We start from the raw sequence: 17,759 nt of genomic DNA, 5'->3' as shown, positions 1-17,759 counted from the left end.
TCTATCCAACAGCCACCCTGGATTCTTAAAAAATACCATGGTCATGAAGAGCACCCCCCACCATCAACACAAAACAACAAACACAAACCCACACCTTCCCTTCTAGGGAGGCTGAGGGGATCCAAAAGGCAAGTGAACTAGTTTACATTAGAGGAGCATAAAGAAATGAAACAAAGCAACACGTACTATTTGATTTCTATGCAATTCTCATGTGCAACTTTCATCTGGGGATTTCTTTCCTTTCTGTCCGAGTTCCTTCTTGAAGTGGGGGGGTCTTTTCTCTTCTGAGGTCCTATAACCCATATCAGGACCTATTCTGTCCATCTAGAGGACTGTTCTACTTCCTGAAATATCTTCTGTGTTCTTTTTACCTTGGACCTTTCTTTGAGGAGACAAAGGCCTTGCTGTTAATTATAGGTGTTTTGCGATTGGTTTTGAAGAAGACCCCCACTCCCCATCACATCTTCTCTTTGATCCATGAGAGATTTCTGATTCGTACCGCTATATTAGGAATAAGACATTTCCTAAGAAATACTTTTCTTTTCCCTTCTTTTTATTTTTCCTTTCCCATAAGTATATTCTATGAAATTTTAATTCAAGAAGTTAGGGCGAGAAAACCACGTAAGATTCTTTATTATACGGCTTGCCCCTGTTGCATCGATAGGGCGTCACTTTATCAGCTTTTAAGTTACCAGGTTGTGCTATCATGTGTGGCATGGATTTTGCTTGAAAAGTAAGGTTATTTATCATGTCTTGAGTAGGTAAACATGACATTATCAGTTGGTCAAAAAAGATAATTCTTTTTAACCTGGAATCCATAACTAAACGGAAGATCTCCTAAGCGCCTAGAATCTTCCTTCATTCATCCCCTTATCTTTCACATCCAAACTGTCGCTAACTCTAGTCTTTGTCTTTCTCTCTCTCTCTGTTGCTAGCTGGACTGCTGCAAAGGCTTCCTTATCAGCTCCTTGTTTCTACCTTTGCTGTTTCACAATTCATTCATTGCACAGCAGCCAAAGTGATCTTTTAAAATGCTGTATTAGGTACTTCCCTTTCCTGTATCACACCTTCCAACTTGTTCCTTCTGTCTAGACTCATCCCCCCTCATTGATTTTCAGAGTGCTCTCTCTATCTCGTCATTAGGTTCTCAGTTTAAATACCAGTTTTCTCAGAGAAGCATTTTCAAAGAGCAGTAACCCTATCACTCAGTTACATTTATTCCCTCCGTGTTGTTTTATTGTAGCAGTCATCACTATCTTACATTGTATATAAGACATACATTCACTTATTATTTATATTAATATATGTACATACATACATAAATACTGCAGCCTTGACTTCCTGGACCCAAGTGGTCCCTCCAGCTCAGCCTCCCAAGTAGCCGGAATTAGAGGTGTGAGTCACTCCACCTGAGTCACACATATATTTAGATGCGTATATGTTTGTATATCATTGTCTGCTAGATAGCAGGGAGTTTTCTGAATTGCTGGTCTTCGTAGCCTGCAGAGAGCCAGATAAGCCTGATAGTGTATACTCAGTAAACATTTTTTAAGCTGATGAATACAAATTTGATAGTAGAGTTAGAAAGAAGACTGCTTGCTTTGTGGTAGAAAGTAAGATACACTGGTAGCTGGGAGGTGAGGGACCCAGAGAAGATATCTTCTCCTGCACTTAAACGTGCCCTTGAAAACTGAGTCCAGAAAAGTAGGAATGGAAACTTTGTAGTACTTTGCTAACCTAAGTTTCTGTATTTTCTTCATGTATTTTCTCATATAGTACTTAGTAAATTTCTTTTCGGAAGTGTTAGTGCCTCTTTTATTGTGCAGAAGGGAATAAGGAGTGGAGACTATCTCTGTGTTGGAGGTGCAGTGTCAGTAGGGGAGTCACTTCTGTGTCTGGGGTGAGATAAGGTAGTAGCAGTAAGCATCCAATGAGAGGACCTGGAAGGTGAGGAAAAACTTGGGAAGACCACTAGGGCTTGATTTTTGTTTTTTTTTAAAGCAATCTCTTCTACTAGGACATTCACCTCCTTTTAAGGAGGTATATTAGTCTGTTCTCACACTGCTAATACATACCAGAGACTGGGTAGTGTATAAAGAAAAAGAGGTTTAATGGACTCACAGTTCCACATGGCTGGGGAGGCCTTCACAAATTCACAAATCAAAATCAGAAATCACTGTGTAGTCCAGGGTCCACAGTAAATGACTAAAATAAGATTAGTAACTGGAACCAGAAAAACTGCAAATTTCCTAATCCTCAGAGGGAACCGAATGTAGTGGAGATGTGGGCTATCTCTCAGCTCTAGTGGTTTCCTGTTACATGGATAAATGGTTTGTGATGATACATTGATAAAATATTGTTTTGAGAGGATGGGGGTAAGGATCTATTATGTTGTTGTAAACAGGATTTTGCAGGTATACCAGTTTCAAATTTTTAGATTGGGCCTTTTCACTCCCCTAAAACAGGCTAATTCTTCTCTACTGATTTCATTCGGATTATTTTATGCTTATTATTGTGAATGAGACAAATACCATTCTTGCCTCTCTCATGCAGGATTAAAACTTGTGCAGAATCAAGAATCAAAGCGTGCACAATCTTGCATACTTTGTACCCATCTATGTTTTCTATTGTGTTTTCTTTCCCCTACCATCCTGCAGATAACTCTGTACTTCAACTGAATTGTTTTATTCATTCCTTAAACTTGTCCTATAATCTCCACCTCTGTTTTCCCCGCTATTCCTGCCTGAAATGTTCAAGTCCTGCTCATTCTTCTTAGCATCATTTATATAGCCCTTTCTTTGTTTTCTCTTTTTGGAAATGGAGTCTCGCTCTGTCGCCAGGCTGGAGTGCAATGGCGCAATCTTGGCTCACTGCAATCTCTGCCTCCCAGGTTCGAGCGATTCTCCTGCCTCAGCCTCCTGAGTAACTGGGACTACAGATGCACACCACCACACCCAGCTAAGTTTTGTATTTTTAGTAGGGATGGGGTTTCACCATGTTAGCCAGGATGGTCTTAATCTCCTGACCTCGTGATTCGCCCGCCTCAGCCTCTCAAAGTGCTGGGATTACAGACATGAGCCACTGTGCCCAGCCTAGATGGCCCTTCTGATAATACACTTTTCTTAATTATTTTTCTGTCTACTCTCTATGATCCTTTCTGTTTTGAATAGCCAGTGATAGAATTATTTGGGTCCTTTGCCTCTGTCTTCCTGGATTTGAAGGCTCCCAATGTAAGAGCATATTATCTTTCTTCTCAGTGCACTGAACATTGTTTCAAAAATACCAGCCCATATAAACATCATGAACATATAAAAATTTTATTTTTAGTTTTTATTTATTTATTTTTTTTTGAGACGGAGTCTCGCTTTGTCGCCCAGACTGGAGTGCAGTGGCGCGATCTCGGCTCACTGCAAGCTCCGCCTCCTGGGTTCACGCCATTCTCCTGCCTCAGCCTCCGGAGTAGCTGGGACTACAGGCGCCCGCCACCACGCCCGGCTAATTTCTTTTTGTATTTTTAGTAGAGACGGGGTTTCACCGTGTTAGCCAGGATGGTCTCGATCTCCTGACCTCGTGATCCGCCCGCCTCGGCCTCCCAAAGTGCTGGGATTACAGACTTGAGCCACCGCGCCCGGCCAAAAATTTTAAATTAAATTAATTGTAAAACACTTAGGAAGCAGGTGCCATTTTAACGAAGTTGAAGTTAAGAGTGATGTTTTGTGGTTTGGGGTTCAAAAGGTCTGTGACGTTTGGCTTTTGCTTCCCTTTGCCTCTAAGGATCCTATAGCTTGAGTTGAGTGCCGTTAGAGCATCACAGGCCAGGAAGGATCGATAAGGCTCACTGAGCTCTTTTTTCTTTAGAAAAGATCATAAACAAATGGTCCCAAACATAGGAGTATCTCTACCTTGTTTTTAGAAAACATCTAAAGGGGACGTTTCCACACTTTTCTTGATAAATCGTTATAAATGACTCCTGCTGTCAAAAATTTTACTGTATAATAACTAAATACTTAATCATGTAACTGATGACAGTTTTATGAGTTTAAAACTTTAGCTGGAAGTATCCTTTGTTTTGACCTTTGTATTTTCATAACACCCTGTTGAATGTATGGAACAGTGGAATAGCTTCTCCATTGATACCAGTGAGCCCTGGAGCTTCTGTTCCAGCCCATAGTATCATAGCCATGTTTGGATTTTCCCCAGTACCATCATGTCAGTTCTTGCTGATAAAAGCGGTAGGGGTTCTCTGTGACTCTTCAGATGAAAATACCTGAAGTACTTGAAAATCGCCATTTTTGAAAAAAGGGAATTTAGTTTGTTATGCATGCAAACCTCAGTTTTGGACACGTTTGTTGGTGCTATATAAGTTGCTTCTTATCTCTTTGGTTACTTAATACTGTACTTCTGTTTTTGGACTCCACTGTTAATTTATGTATGTTTTCTTAGCTTTTATTACTGGGGAAAATGTTATGTTTATTGGTACAAGTACCCTTTTTTCTTTTATAGTGGTCACACTCTCATTTTTTAAATACATTATTACATTGGTATTATTTTCCTGACTCTAAAGAAAGGAACTTTTAAATAAATTAATTATTGTCTTCTGCGTTATTGAACATGTGGTCAGTTGTCATGTTCATACATCCCTATGATCAAAGTCTGAACTTCTGTCTAATTCTTCCCTGCTGTTAGGCTACCCTGTCATGATCAAGGCCTCAGCAGGTGGTGGTGGGAAAGGCATGCGCATCGCTTGGGATGATGAAGAGACCAGGTGAGAGGCTGTCCAAAATACACTTTTGATGAAAACTGCAGTTACTAGAGTTTTATTAGACTGACAGGTAAACAGATACCAAAAGCATAATGGAGTAATTATAGTAACCATCTAATTTTTACACTTTTGAATGGGAAAAAGATTGAAATTATGTGGAAACCTTCCTTATTTATATTTTGATGATGATTATCTTATTATAGAAAGGGTTTTACTATTTTAAACATTAACAAAGGATTTTCTTTTTGTTTTTACAGTATATTTTTAAAAATTGCAGTCATGATTCTATTTTCTGGGCAGAAATTACTAAGATTTGGCTATATAATTCTAAATGTCATCTAAAGATTTAAACCAACTATATTTAAAAGCAGTTATAATTTCATTGAGACTTAATGTATTACCTCAGTATGTACTTGCTTTCCTTTGCTAGTGCATAAAAGTAGTGAAGTACCTTGATAATTTTAGAGTGTGAAATATATTCTTTTTCCTTGAGTTTGAAATTACTGTGTCCTTTATATGGAATGCACTCTTACTGTAATTTAGAATACTTTTTATGACCCAGTCTCAGAAGTTACACAGGTTTCCCTCCAGTGAACACAGCTTCTACTCAAATTCAAGGGGAGGGGACTGAGTCTCCACGTCTTCATGAGAGAGTGGGCGAGATTCTTAGAAGAGCATGTGGAATGGGAGATACTGTTGTGGCCATCTTTGGAAAAGACAATCTGCCACAGCCCATTTTGTGGGAAAGAATGGTATCATAAAGAAGTCGAACACAATGGTTTTGCAAGAAATGTGTATTTTGTGGACTTCAGATTTTTTTCTCATTGTTTTTCTATTTTGCACAGTACTTACATAGCAATTTCACTGAATGCTTAGCGCTTATTTTTCATTATTCATCTTAGGATCTCAGGTTTCTTATTAGTCATTTCCCCAGGGCTACTGTTAGTAATATACTCTTTTATGGTGCAGATTACTCTTTATAGTTTCCTGGAAGTGAGGTTTGCTGTGCTGCTGTTGATTTATAAATTTTAATTTAAGAGCTTAATATTTTGAGAAATCACCATATCCATTCATATATTAGGCATCATTGTGTAAATAATTTAGCTCTTTCTTGGCAAGTAAATAGCACATTGATTCAAAACATGTTTATAAAATTAATAAAAATACATGAATAATTTTCTACTTAAAATATTACTCTCTTCAACTTGATAAATAAACTATCTCAGAAAACTTGAGATCCACACAGGCGTGACTATTAGATTTAATAGTACAAGCTCCTCATTTTAAAAAGTTGCTCTATATCCCTTATTTATTTTGGAAAGTCAAAACTACCTGAAAAGGGAAAGAACAGTACTGCAAACATGCCTGTGCTTGTCTTTTGGAGCCACTAACCGTGAACACCATGCCACAACTTATCCACCCCTTCTTTTCCTCTCTCCCTCTGGAGAAAGTAATTGGTTTTTACATAATCCACAAAGATTTTATTTTTCAGGTACAAAGGAAAATTTAGTGCTTAATTGCTTTATTCCTTTATCCTAAGGGCTGTCTTTTTCTTGTAACATCTTTCCTATTTTTTTTTGGGGGGGGGGAAGTAGCATCTATGACTTGTCTTAGAATCTGTAGGACATCTGAAAGATTTTTAAAAAACTGTAATTTTTTTTTTTTTTTTTTTGAGACAGAGTCTCGCTCTGGCACCCAGGCTGGAGTGAAGTGGCATGATCTTGGCTCACTGCCATCTCCGCCCCCTGGGTTCAAGCGATTCTCCTGCCTCAGTCTCCTGAGTAGCTGGGACTACAGGTGCACGCCACCACACCCAGCTAATTTTTATATTTTTAGTAGAGACGGGGTTTCACCGTGTTGGTCAGAATGGTCTCGATCTCTTGACCTCGTGATCTGCCCGCCTTGGCCTCCCAAGGTGCTGGGATTACAGGCATGCACCACTGCGCCCAACCTGTAATTATTATATAGTAAATTTGGGTGAGAATTATGAAGATTGTTGAAGGTTCACTTAGATATTTTCATAGTAGTCTCTGACTTTGTTTTCCCTTTTCAAGTTTAAATGAAGTGTATCGCATGATTGAGAAATTGTGTCTATATTTTTGAATATCCCCACTAAGACTTTTGGCATTGTGAGTGCAATTTCTCTTTTATTTTTGTATTCCTAGCATCTGAAATATATCCAGGTACAAAGTTCAGTAAATACTTATTGAATGAATGTATAATTGAATGTCACAAATGATATTCATAATAGAGTTTCCCATGAGTTCTAAAATATGTTGTTGGCAATGCTTTCAAACTTGCTGTTTATTTTATTTTGGTGACTTTGACTTTTTACTTGTGGTGGTGTGGGTTTAAATGCAAAATGAAAGCTCTCAATCATTATGGTGGAGGCAAACTGTAAAGTGCTATATTTTTTCTTTCTGTTGTTATATCCAATCTAATAAAAAGTTGATTGTATTGTATTGAAAACTAATTAATTTTGCTTCCAGTTTCTTTGAAGTTTGCAGCCTCCTGAGATCTAAACTTTATTCCCCTAAATCAATGATGTAATGGAGGACTGATACCTTTCCTCTGAGACCTCTGAGAAATAAGAGTTTTTTGCAATGTTTTAAAATTTTTCTTCTAATCACTTTTACTTGCAGTGTTGTACAAAAACAAGCAAATTAGTTGTGTGTGTGTGTGTGTGTGCCTTTTTTTTTTTTGAAATGGAGTCTCGCTCTGTTGCCCAGGCTGGAGTGCAGTGGTGCGATCTCAGCTCACTGCAACCTCTGCCTTTGGGTTCAAGCGATTCTCCTGCCTCAGCCTCCCAAGTAGCTGGGACTACAGGCGCATGCTGCCACACCTGGCTAATTTTTTGTTTTTTAGTAGAGACGGGGTTTCACCATGTTGCCCAGGCTGGTCTCGAACTCCTGAGCTCAGGTAATCCACCCACCTCAGCCTCCCAAAGTGCTTGAATTACGGTGTGGGCCACGGTGCCTGGCTGCAAATAGTTCCAATATTACTAGGTGGAGTGTAGGATTAAATGATATTATTTTAAAGTTGTGATAATTAAAACTCATCTTAAATGTACCAACCTGGATTACCATATGACGAAGATTATCATTAAATTTTTCTGTTTGTAGTCTCTCATCGCCAAAACTAGAAGCAGCTCTTGAGATGAAAAACCGTCCTTTAAAAAAAAAAAAAAGGGGCCGTGCGCGGTGGCTCAAGCCTGTAATCCCAGCACTTTGGGAGGCCGAGACGGGCGGATCACGAGGTCAGGAGATCGAGACCATCCTGGCTAACACGGTGAAACCCCGTCTCTACTAAAAATACAAAAAAAACTAGCCGGGCGTGGTGGCGGGCGCCTGTAGTCCCAGCTACTCAGGAGGCTGAGGCAGGAGAATGGCGCAAACCCGGGAGGCGGAGCTTGCAGTGAGCTGAGATCCGGCCACTGCACTCCAGCCCGGGCTACAGAGCAAGACTCCGTCTCAAAAAAAAAAAAAAAAAAAAAAAAAAAGGAAGAACAGTCAGACTAACAAAACAAATAGAGCAATAGAGCTGACATTATTAAAGAAAACGCAAAACGAGCAAATCAGATAGTTGTTTCTTATATTACTAGATGGACCATTTGCAACTTAAAGGACTGGAAGAATTTGGTTTCAGTATTGTACGTTAAATGCAGACATTTAATCTTCAGATTAAGAAACTTTATTAAATATAAAAGGAATTAAAGCACAAAAATAAGCAAATTGGAGAGTTATTTCTAATAATACTAGATGTACCATTTGCCACTTAGGGGATTAGAAGAATTGATTTTAATGTTGTACATTAAATATAGGTATTTAATCTTCAGATTAAGAAACTATTAAATGTAAAGGAATTAAATTTTATATGCTGAGTTTATCAATGGATAGACGGCAATATATGCTCAATTACTTTTAGGCAAGCAAGTTTGTTTTTTTTTTTCTTTTTCCTTTTTTTTTTTTTTTTTTTTTTTTTTTTTTTTTTTTTTGAGATGTAGTCTCACTCTCACCCAGGCTGGAGTGCAGTAACGTAATCTCTGCCCACTGTAACCTCTGCGTCCCAGGTTCAGGCCATTCTCTTGCTTCGGTCTCCTGAGTAGCTGGGACTACAGGCATGGGCCACCACACCCAGCTAATTTATGTATTTTTAGTACAAACGGGGTTTCATCATGTTGGCCAGGCTGGTCTCAAACTCCTGACCTCAGGGAAGCCACTGTGCCCGCCCAAGTTTGGGTTTTTAATGCATTGGTCAAATGAGTCTATTTTATTTGAATAATAGGCATATTTTAATAGTAATGATTTAAATTATAGTTTGTGAACAAAATATATAAAGCAATAATTAGGTCAATATTTTTATTTTAAAAAACTATACTTTTGTATACTAATTTTGATCAATTTTATAGAAGATAAAATTGTAATGATCTGTGTGGGTGTATGTGGGAGGCAGTTGCATTTCAAGATGTGGATTTAAAATATTAAGCAGTGTTCTTGAGAATCTTCCTATTGGATGTTCAGTCTCAATGAGTGTATTTGCTGTAGTTCCACTCCAGTCATGCAGGTACTAAACCCTTTACATTTTTCTTTGCATCGTCTGACTTCTGAATCAAACAGATGTATTTTTATATTTTTACTAGTGGAATTAAGGTATATTATGGTTGAAGAAATGGAATTAATTTTACTTGCTCTGTATGGTTGATTAAAATACCATATTTAGGCTGGGCACAGTGGCTCACACCTGTAATCCCAGCACTTTGGGAGGCTGAGGCGGGTGGATCACCTGAGGTCAGGAGTTCGAGACCATCCTGGCCAACATGTTGAAACCTTGTCTCTACCAAAAATACAAAAATTAAGCGGGTGAGGTGGCTCACACCTGTAGTCCCAGCTACTCGGGAGGCTGAGGTGGGATATTGGCTTGAACCCGGCAGGCAGAGGTTGCAGTGAGCTGAGATCCTGCCACTGCACTCCAGCCTGGGCGACAGAGCGAGACTCCGTCTCAAAAAGAAAAAAACAAAAAAAAAAAAGAAAAAAAATTCATATTTAGCAGTTGGTAAAGTATCGGCATTCCTGTTTCAGTGGAAAATCTAGGATCTGGGAAGTTAAATAACTCATCCGTGGTCACAGAGTTAGGGAGTGGAAAAGTTGCAGGTCAACCAAAATTAACTTAGTTATTTGTACATTGAGTAAAGTTTTTTTTTGCTTTGTTCAAAATAAGCCAAAATAAATATTTAATTGATATGTTTTCTTTTATAATGATAACTCTATTTGTTTTGTTAGTCTGACAGTTCTTCTTCTTCTTTTTTTTTTTTGCAGGGATGGTTTTAGATTGTCTTCTCAAGAAGCTGCTTCTAGTTTTGGCGATGATAGACTACTAATAGAAAAATTTATTGATAATCCTCGTCATATAGAAGTCCAGGTTGGTACATTTAGAATGCTTTTTATAACTGTGACTTTAAAATAATATCATTTAATCCTATTGGAATGATCTTTTCTTCCATTTACAATGATTGTGAATTGTTTTGATACGTACAAAATAAATCGATTACCTGCCTTTGGAATCTGTTGTACTTTCTGTTAAAGTGCTCGGATGCTGCTTGAGATTGGGAATGGTAACAAAAATCTACCTCCAAAAAAAGCATTCCCGAGATAGCTGACCAGGCTATGTCATTCCAAGACTGGGCCATTATAGGGCATTTTTTTTAAAAAAAAAGTGCCTGACCTGGACTCCTGTACTACTTCAGTTTACCAAATGTCCATATAGCTTGCTATGACAGGTGTTCTGCGAGGAACTGGTTGTATAGAGATCCGTAAATCATTTCTTCTATTCAGTTTAAGATATTAATCCTTAAAGTGGTAAAACAAAATGGGTTTCCTAAAATAAAACAAGGAAGAAGACAAGTCTGTTGAAATTTTCATTTGCCTGTTGAAAATGCCTTCATGCGAATTTTATACATTATGACTATGAATTGATATGTAATAGCTAAAATTGATTTTAAAAAATGTCAAATTAGAAATAACGAATTTTAAGTATTTTTTAAAATCTCAATTTGGTGTGGAGAGAGAACCAGATAAATAAAAGGTTTTTTGCTGACCTTGTATTTTCTGACAGGGGCATGATATAAAAAGTCCTAGATTCTGTCAGTTTGTTCTTTAAGTTTAATGGTCACTTTACAGAGATATTATTTATGGGTAGAAAATCAACATTTAGATCCTCAAATTTTCTAAAGTGAGAAAAAATATCCAAACTTATATAATCAGTTGGATGTTTTACAACATTGAACACAGTTTATTTCCAAGGCTAGCAGGCTTTGTTTCTGCCTTTTTAAAAAGATTTTCTAAATTGAGATATTGTATATATATGATATCTGTATATCTCATATATATGTACAGTGAAATCCATAAATCTTAAGTGTACAATTCAAGACAATTTCTATGCACACACATCTAATTGTGTAACAACCATCCATATCTAGATAGAGAATGTCCCATCACACCTCTTCCCAGTCCATCCCTACCCGTCGCCACCAAAAGTAACTGCTGTTCTTATCTGATGTCATAGATTAGTTCTTAAATTGCGTAAATGAAATCCGGTGGTGTACTCTATCATGTCTTCTTTTTCACACATCATCGTGTCTTTGAGATTCTTCCCTGAGGTTCTGTTGTCCTTTGCTTCTCAGAATTGCTCTGTGCTCTCCCATTGTTTGACTCAGCTGTAGTTTATCCATTTTCCTATTGATGGATCTTTGGGTTTTTAGTTTCTTTATATTAGAAATAAATTGCTATGTCTTTTTATGAACGTATATACATCTCTCAGATAGACTGAGGAGAGATATTACTGGATTACGTAGTAAGGTTATTTTTAGTTTTAGTGGGTACTCTGGTTGTACTAATATATACTCCCACCAGAAATACATGAGAGTTTCCATTAATGCCACCCCTGCCAGCATGTGATATTTTCAATTTTTAAAAACATTTAGCCATATTAGTGGACTTGTGATGATATGTCTGTTTAATTTGCATTTCCCGGATGAATAATGATGTTAAGCATCTGTTTATAAGCTTATTGACCATTTGAATGGCTTATATTGTGAAGTGACTTCTCAAACTTTCATCCTTGCCTTCCTTTTTCAAATTAGATTTTTAAAAATTATTGGAATGTCAGAGTTCTGTATCTATTTGCTTATGAGTCGTTTGTCAGATGTATGTGTAGTGTATCCTTCTCCCTTCATGCGGCTTGCCTGTTCACTTTGATAATAATATCTCTCAAAGAACAGAAGTTCTGAATTATAGTGAAGTCAAGTTTAAGTCTACTTTGTGTACCCTAGTTAGTAGTTTTTTGTTTTAGGTATGATATTTAAGTCTGTTACTCTCCTTTAATTATTATTATTTTGTTTGTTTGGTGTGAGGCAGGGTCAGATTAATTTTTTAAATTCTGATATCCACTTTCTCCAGCATCATTTATTGCAGTGACTATTTGTTGCAAATTAAGTGAGATTTTGTCATTGTCTTAACTATTTTGCTTTTATAATAAATCTAGAAACCTGATTCTGTAAGTGGTCTAGATGTATTGTTTTTCTGCAGATAGTTTTGATTCTTTTTAGGTTATTTGAATTTCCATGAAAATTTTAGACTTCACTTGTCAACCTGTTCCCCCTACAGACACCTATGCCTACACCCACCCACTCCCACCTCCACCTCCACCTCCACTCCCACACACCCCATCTGATGGGAAATTTGTATTTGGGTCGTATTGAATCTAGAGATTATTCTGGGGAGAATTGACGTCTTAACAATGTTGAATTTTCTTTTCTTTCCTTCCTTCCTTTCTGCCTTCCTGCCTCCCTTCCTCCCTTTCTCTTTCTTTCTTTCTTTCTTTCTTTCTTTCTTTCTTTCTTTCTTTCTTTCTTTCTTTCTTTCTTTCTTTCTTTCTTTCTTTCTTTCTCTTTCTCTCTCTCTCTTTCTTTCTTTCTTTCTTTTCTTTCTTTTCTTTCTTTCTTTCTCTCTCCCTCTCTCTCTCCCTCCCTTCATTCCTTCCTTCTTTTTTCTCTCTCTCTCTCTCTCTCTCTCTCTCTCTCTCTCTGTCTCCCAGGCTGGGGTGCAGTGGTGTAATCATGGCTCACTACAGACTTGGCCTCCCAGGCTCAATCAATCCTTCCCCCTCAGCCTCCCCAGTAGCTGGGACTGTAGACGTGTGCTACCACACCCAGCTACTTTTTGCATTTTTTTGTAGAAACGGGGTTTTGTCTTGTTGCCCAGCTGGTCTCGAACTCCTGGGCTCAAGTGATCTGCCTGCCTCGGCCTTCCAAAATGCTGGGATTCCAGGCATGAGCCACCATGCCCAGCCTACAACGTTGAATTTTCATGGATCCATGAATTGGAATATCTCTTCTGTTATTTAGGTCTTGTTAATTCCTTTCAGCACTGTTTTGTATTTTTGAGTATAGAGGTTTTGTGTATCTTTCATTAGATTTATTCTTAGATATTTGAGGCTTACGTTATGTGGCGTAGTCTATTATCATAAAGCTTTTTCAGGAAGCAGTATAGCTTAGATACTGTTATAATTTTAGGTACTGTTATAAACGTTATTTTCTATTATAAATATTATTTCGGATCTGGTATCTTTGGTAAATCCACTTGTTTATTTTGTGTATTTTGATGACCTTTTGCTCAGTGACAAGCCACCCCAGAATGTGGTGATTTAAAACAACATTTAAGGCTATGCAAGAATTTGAATATACTTAAGATTACCGAACTGTACACTTAAAAATGGTTAAAATGGTCAATTTTTTGTTATAGTATGTTTTCCCACAAAGCACACCACAACATTTAACGATTCCTCATGATTCTGTGGGTTACTTGGGTTCAGCTGCCACTGCTTTTGCATTACACATTGTTCTCTGGGGCAGTCGTTATACTGTGACTTGACTGAGTGTCCCGTGTTAGGTGCCCTGGAAGGATGGTGTAAAGCCTGAGCTCGCTGAGACACTTTGGTGGGCAGTGGGGCCTCTGTCTTTCTCTCTGTGAAGTCTTGGGGTATCTGTACATGTCTTCTCCATGTAGCATTTCTACAAGGATATCCAGAATTCTTGTCACTGGTCAGAGCTGCTTGAAATCACTGTCCTACTCTTTGAAGGTTTAGGCTCAGAACCGGCACAAAATGACTTTTGTTGCATTTGCAAAGTTCCTTCCCAGTCTAGAATCATTGCTGGATGGAATTATATAAGGGTGGGACTACCAGGATTTGTGTTGTACATGGAGTCATCTTTGGATACTACCTACCACAACCCATTCTTTGGCCCTCAATGATCATGCCCTGTCATAAACAGAATACATGCAACTTCCATTCCAACTTGGTCCAGGTCTGGATGAGACTTTTTTTTTTTTTTTTTTTTTTTACGGTGTCTCGCTCTGTCGCCTAGGCTGGAGTGCTGTGGCGCAATTTTGGCTCACTGCAACTTCTGCCTCCCAGGTTCAAGTGATTCTCCTGCCTCAGTCTCCTGAGTAGCTGGAATTACAGGCTTGTGCTATCATGCCCAGCTAATTTTTGTATTTTTAGTAGAGGTGGGATTTCATCATGTTGAGACCAGGCTGGTCTCAAAATCCTGACCTCAAATGATCCACCCACCTCAGCCTTCTAAAGTGGTGAGATTACAGGCATGAGCCACTGTGCCCGGCCTGAGACTTCTTATGTATGGTCCTTCAAGAACAGTTCTTCTGAAATACCAGAATTTAAAGTCTGATATTCATTCATCCAGTGTACAATGATGAGAAAAGGATATGACACTCCAATAAATACCCCTATTTGACACAGTTAAGAAAGGGAGGCACACAGTAGTCATTCGTTCTTAGCAATTGAGAGCCAGCATGAAAGCCGAGAGATCCCTTTTGAGGTTCTTGCTGTCGTAATTTGGCTGAGAAAATGATGGTGGTTTGGGCCATAGGGTTGGCAGTGGAGGTGGTAAGATGTGATTGAATTCTGGGTATTTTGTGAAGGTAGACCACATTTTCTAATAGATGGATGTTATGTACAAGAAAAAAAAATAAGGTGATTTTAGGGTTTTGGCCTGAGAAATAAGAAGAATGGAATGGCCTTTTACTGAGATAGGAAAGACTGTGAGATGTTCTTGTTTCCGAGGGAGGAAATCCGGTTATAAAGTTGAACAAATCAAGGTTGAAATGCCCATTAGATATCTAAGTGTAGGTGTTGAGTAGACACTTGGCTCTTTAAATCTGTAATTTAAGGGAGATATTTAGATTGTCCTTCTTGTAAGATCCTAGGGGCAGAATTAATTTTGTCCTTCACTGTATTCCCCATCTAGCACTTGTTCACACTACTGGAAGACCACTTAGGTAGGCTGTTTTATCTTTAACTAGTTGAATTTCCTAATAGGCCGTGAGGTCCTTGAGCGTAGAGAGTAGGTCTTACTCATTTGCTGTCCCCAGCAACCAGACCATTGTCTTTCACTTTACTAATACTCAATAAATGTTTGTTATTTTGTGTTAAGTAATTACATATCTAGATCAGCTTTTTAGTTTATTTTATTTAGCCATGGCATACAGCCTGGGTGATATTTTCAAACATAGGTGAAAATGCCTCCCAGTAACTTAAGTAGGCAACACAGATGTTCTCATATCTGATCTATACTTGGAAGGGTTTTTAGTTTACTTTTCTTTAGTTTTCACTTATTTATTTATATTAGGTAATTTCTGCACATGATAAAGGGTAATCAATAAAAAGTAAGCATCCCTTTTACTCTATTTCTAAGTCCTCTAGTTTCTGTCCCTAAATGCAGGCACTGTTACTGTTTCTTGGCTATTCCTCTGTACATAGTCTATGAAGTATATATATGTGTGTGTCACCTATTATTTTTCACATAAGCCATTATATACTATGTCCTTTCCACAATGAAACTGCACTGGCAGCGTGAATGGCACCTCTCTTTGTGGCGTAAACCAGTATTTCTCAACCAGGGCACTACTGGCATTTCCTGGGTTGGGTCTAGGGATACCAACGGGCTTGCATTATGTGACATAGTCTATTATAATAAAGCTCGGCCGGGCGCGGTGGCTCAAGCCTGTAATCCCAGCACTTTGGGAGGCCGAGACGGGCGGATCACAAGGTCAGGAGATCGAGACCATCCTGGCTAACACGGCGAAACCCCGTCTCTACTAAAAATACAAAAAATTAGCCGGGCGAGGTGGCGGGCGCCTGTAGTCCCAGCTACTCGGGAGGCTGAGGCAGGAGAATGGCGGGAACCCGGGAGGCGGAGCTTGCAGTGAGCTGAGATCAGGCCACTGCACTCCAGCCTGGGCGACAGAGCGAGACTCTGTCTCAAAAAAAAATAAATAAATAAAAAATAAAAAATAAAAAAATAAATAAAGCTTTTTCAGGAAGCAGTATAACTTAGAGATTTTTCTACATTCAGTATGTGTAAACCTATAAATTTTTTTAAAAACTCATGATGCATTTAAGGATTAACTGCTCTTAAAAGCAGTATTTATTTATAATGTTTTCTGATTACATGGCTTCCTCATTTATTTAATGGAATAAATAATCACCAAATCATTTTTGTTGAATGCCTAGTAAGTGCACAGAATTTTAAAAAAATGGACTGGGAGACTATACAGAATTTAGAGAAGAACAAACTCTTGATTCTGTATATGAATCTGATATTTTATAGTTGGAAATATTTCTGAGAATTCATGGTTATTTTGGCTTTATTGCTTGGAGACTGTCTACTTTTACTTTCTTGTCAACTAGAATTTAAAAAGAGGTTGAGAGTTATTTTAATGATTTCAAATATGTTTAGATTTACTTCATGCAGCCACCTTTGAGTCTTAGAAAATTCCAACTTATTGGCATTTTATTGCTTTTATGTTTTCCTTCATTGCTTGGAATCATTCTTGAGTTTCAGAAAGGGTTTGTTCCTAAAAATTAACTTTACAGTCATATATTAACTATTTATTTTACATTTTACCAATTATAACCACAATATTTATTTATTTGGTTTTTTTCAGCAGCCATATAAAATATTAAGACTGATACTATCTGCTGTTTATAATGCACGAAGAAACAGAATGACTTGTCCAAAGAAGTTGCATAGCTGTTTGGAACTAAAATTAGTGCCTGGCCTTTTGACTTCTAAAACAGATCTTACCTCTGTAAATCTAATATATGTATTTGGAAGTATACATCAACTTCTTAAATCTGAAAATAGATTGGTCCATTTCTGAAAATGAGATGTTGTAGGCAAAAACTTTAATAAAGAGCTGCTTTTGAGTTTCCGAATTTAGCTGAAAAAGATACATATTAAATTTGAATTTCAGATCAACAATGATATTTTTAAATCATTGTTCCATGTGGTACTTGGGACATAGCTAGAAAAAAATTATTCATTGTTTATCTGAAATTCAAATGTAGCTGGATATCTTGTATTTTATCTGGCAATCTCAGCTTATTTTCCATTACAGGTTCAATATATCTCTTAACTGAAATGCTTGGGACCAGAAGTGTTTCAGATTTCAGAATTTTTTGGGTTTTGGAATATTTGCATTTATACCTGCTGGTTGGGTATCCCTAATCTGAAAATTCAAAATGCTCCAGTGACCATTTACTTTGAGCATCATGTCAAAAAATTTCAGCTTTTGGAGCATTTTGGATTTCAGATTTTCAGGTTAGAGATGTTCAACGAGTATCGCAAATGGGAAAAACTATAATGTGTTGTATATTAACTCCAGACCTTTTACCAGTTTCCTAGAACAAAAATAAACCACAGTAAAGACATCCATAGATAAATAACAGATTACGTATTGGATGTAAATGCATGCAGTGTCATTTCCCAATCAACAGACATTTAGTAATGTTAACTTCAAGCAGATGTTTGTAATAAAGCTGCGGTGGCAGTCCTCAGCAACATTGACATCCAGTGTTTATCCCCTTCACTAACACTCAGCGTCCTTCACAAAATTTGTACAACTGATTCTCATGTTTTACT

The 17,759-nt window shown here is 37.7% G+C and overlaps 1 protein-coding gene across 1 annotated transcript in view; it reads left to right on the top strand.

Moving 5' to 3' along the window:
* The window catches only part of LOC105477975 (propionyl-CoA carboxylase subunit alpha), a 440,790-nt gene that overhangs the window by 158,506 nt on the left and 264,525 nt on the right, over positions 1 to 17,759 (top strand). The window contains exons 9-10 of the mRNA XM_011734903.2: positions 4,687 to 4,765; positions 10,078 to 10,180. Coding sequence (XP_011733205.2) covers positions 4,687 to 4,765; positions 10,078 to 10,180 — 182 coding nt within the window. The remainder of the gene's footprint in view (positions 1 to 4,686; positions 4,766 to 10,077; positions 10,181 to 17,759) is intronic.

The sequence above is a fragment of the Macaca nemestrina genome, chromosome 16 (assembly GCF_043159975.1).
Source record: "Macaca nemestrina isolate mMacNem1 chromosome 16, mMacNem.hap1, whole genome shotgun sequence".
Classification (NCBI taxonomy): Eukaryota; Metazoa; Chordata; class Mammalia; order Primates; family Cercopithecidae; genus Macaca; species Macaca nemestrina.
Note: the sequence above shows the minus strand (reverse complement) of the source record. Positions and strands in the feature narration are given on the sequence as shown.